Source organism: Anarrhichthys ocellatus, unplaced genomic scaffold (assembly GCF_004355925.1).
Source record: "Anarrhichthys ocellatus isolate YVR2014 unplaced genomic scaffold, GSC_Weel_1.0 scaffold26, whole genome shotgun sequence".
NCBI lineage: Eukaryota > Metazoa > Chordata > Actinopteri > Perciformes > Anarhichadidae > Anarrhichthys > Anarrhichthys ocellatus.
In genome coordinates, this window is record NW_022280056.1 from 2,959,535 (window position 1) to 2,963,632 (window position 4,098).

The window sequence follows — 4,098 nt, forward strand, 5'->3', positions numbered from 1 at the left end:
CACCTCAGGTAAACAAAATACACACACACACACACACACACACACACACACACACACACACACACACACACACACACACACACACACACACCCCTACCTGCTGGCATTGTTTCCATCCCCAGCAGGGTTTGCTTGTACTTGACCAGACTCTCGTCATCTTTGTCCAGTTGCCGAATCTCATCCAAACTCTTCTGGACCGGAGCGATGTAGTTTAGGTTTCTGTCATCCTCTTCCTCCTCAATACGCACATCCTTCTTGTCAGCCATGAGACCTTTCAGAGAGAAGAGAGAAGAACAATAAAGGGATGCTGTCATACGTTGCAGTGATTGCAGGTGCAGACCAGACGTATCCCCTCACTCCCCTAGCTTACAGATGAACTCTCCCATTCATCATCCGTCATTTTACAAATGCGTTCATTTGAATTCACTTTAACCTGGATTAACACTTAATACTATATACAATAAAAGCACATATAGTTACAATAACGTGATCAACACTACTCTGACTACAAGACATAAACCAGAAGGTTTCTGATACCAAAGTCTTGTCTCATTGCCGAGAAAACTCAACCGACAGGCGAGATTGCTTTCCGTCGGGGATAAGATGCATCTCACTCTCTTCAGCCATCCTGGATTTCATCAGGGGTTTTGATTTGATGTCGAGCTTTACAGACATTGGATAATGTGTTCTGCAAGCTGAAATTTCATTTTGGCATCTCGATCTTTTCCGCACCTCCTGAGAGTGAATACTTGCAGACTGGAATAGTTACACTGACTGAAAGGATTTGACCCGACAAAACCACCGTTCACAGTTTATTTTGACTGAACAGTAAACATGTGAACCTGTATCACAATAAAGAGAACGTTCAACACAGCAGGCTCTTATTTACCAGGATGTACCGACTGCAGGAATTGAAAACTCTTTATCACTTGGTCCTCACTAAAACCTGCTTTCAGTGGGCAGTCACGAGTACAATGCAAGCTTATAGCATTGGCAATAAAGAACTTTGACCACAATAAAATGCTCTCAGCAATGAACGGACTCAAGACTTTTCAAGTTTCTTTGTGCCTTGGTGTCTTTATGCTTAACAACTCGGTGGTCCAAAAAGTCAAGGGCCGAGATAAGAAAGCGTTGGAGAATATTGAATAAACCAGATAAATGACCTATTTCATGTTCTTTTCTCATAAACAGACACACACATAACACACACACAGACACAGACATATCATTTATAAAACGTTACATGGTCTCCAACACGAATGCACAAAGTAACCTCTAGACTCCAATTATCTGGAGAACAGGATGCAACAGATACAGACTGCGAGCTGGACGTGTATTTACCTCGTGTAATAGCCTCTGCTTCTGTTTTTACTGTTCATAATGAGACGGCTCAGTGTACATCAGCTCAGAGCTGTGTGTAGAGGTAATTAGATGGCACAGAGAGTGTACACACACACACACACACACACACACACACACACACACACACACACACACACACCCTTTAGTCACAAACATACCCTCAGCATATGGATGCAGTCAAACTGAGTTACAGATTCTGTAAACATTAGTGGAAATCAAACGTGTCGAACAGCAACACAATGACCCAATAATACACACACACACACACACACATAGTCAGGGCCAAACCCGGCTGCCTTCAGCGCGTCACCATGGCAACCCTTTCAACTCCCCTTGCAGTGACATCACCTTCGCTGTGGGTCTGGTTTATACGACCGAGTAGATAAAGTGGAGCATTTATTTCAACTCGCAGCATCGGAGATCCATGGGGGATCAGTTTTAATACACTCTGCAAGTGCATTTTCATAAATCTATATTTATTTATCTTTGTAATGGACTCAATCAGTTGTATTTGTTTATTTTTTAAATCAAATTTATGAGTGTTTTCATGAAAGAGGCTTTTTTAATTTTGCTACAGTAAAGTTTACACTTAACACAGAGGGAGGTAAACTGTTTGCATGGATACATTGGTGGTTTAGACATGTCAAAACGTGTCTGTTAACACACATTTGTATCCTTAATTTATAAGTATTAGGCGCAGACAGGTTTCCCCGCCTCATACTTTGAGTCTATCGGGCAGATTAATTATCCCCACACACACACACATTTCCTTTTTATTACGGTACAAATGAAGATGTTCAGCGGAGGAATGGAAATTTATTTCTCATTTTCCTTCCTGTGTTTGAGAACGAGATCCTCAAAATGTTGTTAAAAATCCATGATTCTGATATTAAATATTTATACATGAAATAGCATAAATTAGCCTCATGTTTTGAATCTGCATCTTTTTTATTATCAAAGACAGCTGTTGCTTTAAGATCTTTCTGTGTTGAATCCAGTTCAGTTAAGAAGCTGAAAACATGAGGAATTGTTTATGTAAAAACAACGCCTGTTTTAAAATATCAACACAAGGATCTACACAAACACACACGTGTTAAACTCTACATGTCAGATCTGCACGGTAGATGACTTCATGAATGATTCCCCCTGCTGTATTTACATATCAAGCTCTGCAGCTCATCCCCACACGAGTAGCGTAAAATGTGTTTGTGAGCCGCTGCTATACCTTCCTCTCTGACATCTGATAGCTTCTCTTTGATCTCCAGACTGCTGACCTGTCACAGTAACCGGCAATTAACATTAATTTTGAAATCCAGGGTTTGGTGCCCAGAGATGCGAGAGTGTTTTTAATATGTAGTGTGCGGTAGTAGAAACCTGGCAACCAAAGAGGGATTTCTCCTTTGTTTGAAGTTGCAATGTGTAAGATCTTACCATGCTACAAAAAATAGGCGCAGTATTTTATTTCTACTACTGAGTCAGATACAATCATCAGTATATATATTTACATGTATGTGTATAAAATGACAGGAGAGGGGGAAGAGAGGCATAATCCCACTGCTCTTCCTGGAGAGACCCGCCCTGGTGTAGCTGGTTGAGGCACAGACGATTGGTTAAGGTTAGGCATTGACCTCGAGTAGTTAGGGTCAGGACAGACCTTTGGTCAGTGGGTCAACATTGTGACCTATTATTATCTAATTTTTTAATGTTCTAAACTAAAACTCTGCCCAGATCTTAGACATTGCACCTTTAAAAACAGGTACATTTAGTTTTTTTTAATCAGATATGCAGTCTGTACAAATGAGTTCTAGAATCTAGGGAAATGATTCTTTACTTTGCACTATTTAATCAGTTTTGTCAAAAGGAATACTAAAACATCTACTGTTGCAGCTGATTTAAGCAGAAACATTCAGAGCTAAAAGCCTCCATATTGAGCGGATCTGGTGTTAGAGACGAGCTAACACCAGCGAAAAGCCAGCAGTGCGTCTGTTCTGGTCCATGTGTGTGTGTGTGTGTGGTCTTCCTTCTGTTGCAGCCCTCCATCTGTGATGTGATATCAACCGGTGGATTTTCTTTGATAGCCATAAAACTGCCTCATTACCCTACCAGCTTCTGAAACCGTCTTCTGCACCGTAACACAGCCGTCTGCTGTTAAATACGTGCTACAAGTGAAAATCAGCACTCTTGTGTTGTTACGGAAAAAGCTTGAAACCATGTTCGGTCATATTGACTTTTGTTATATTCTTTTACACAAAATATTGATGTGGATTTCTTTAGGCTGGGGTTAATTTATCTTCATTGTTTTTACTTCCGTGAATAAAAAACTGATTTATCTTCTTAATTATTATAATTATTTATCTGTCTGTGTAAGAAAAAAATGAAAATAATGTGTTTTGAACAGCTTCCGACTTTTACCTATCACCTGCCGTCAAATCAAACCGCATTTGCACAAGTGATATCTATATTTACACTAAGAGAGGATCCACAGCCAGTATGTAGAACCATCAGACACAGAATCAGTGTTCATCTGCTCATATTTACAGCTAAACCAACACGTTTAGTGCAAAACCAACACAGCAATCTGTGTTGGCAGGAAAGAGGTCGCTCCAGGGGGAAGAAGGATTCGAAGAGGAATGCTAACATGAGTCCTAACACACACACACGCGCGCACGCACGCACGCACGCACGCACGCACACACACACACACACACACACACACACACACACACACACACACAC

The 4,098-nt window shown here is 40.8% G+C and overlaps 1 protein-coding gene across 1 annotated transcript in view; it reads right to left on the reverse strand.

Annotated features, from left to right (window-relative positions):
* LOC116391510 (rho GDP-dissociation inhibitor 2-like) overlaps positions 1-4,098 on the reverse strand; it is a 21,458-nt gene that overhangs the window by 12,284 nt on the left and 5,076 nt on the right. Inside the window, exon 2 of the mRNA XM_031862165.1 lies at positions 98-271. Within this exon, the coding sequence (XP_031718025.1) occupies positions 98-271 (174 nt within the window). The remainder of the gene's footprint in view (positions 1-97; positions 272-4,098) is intronic.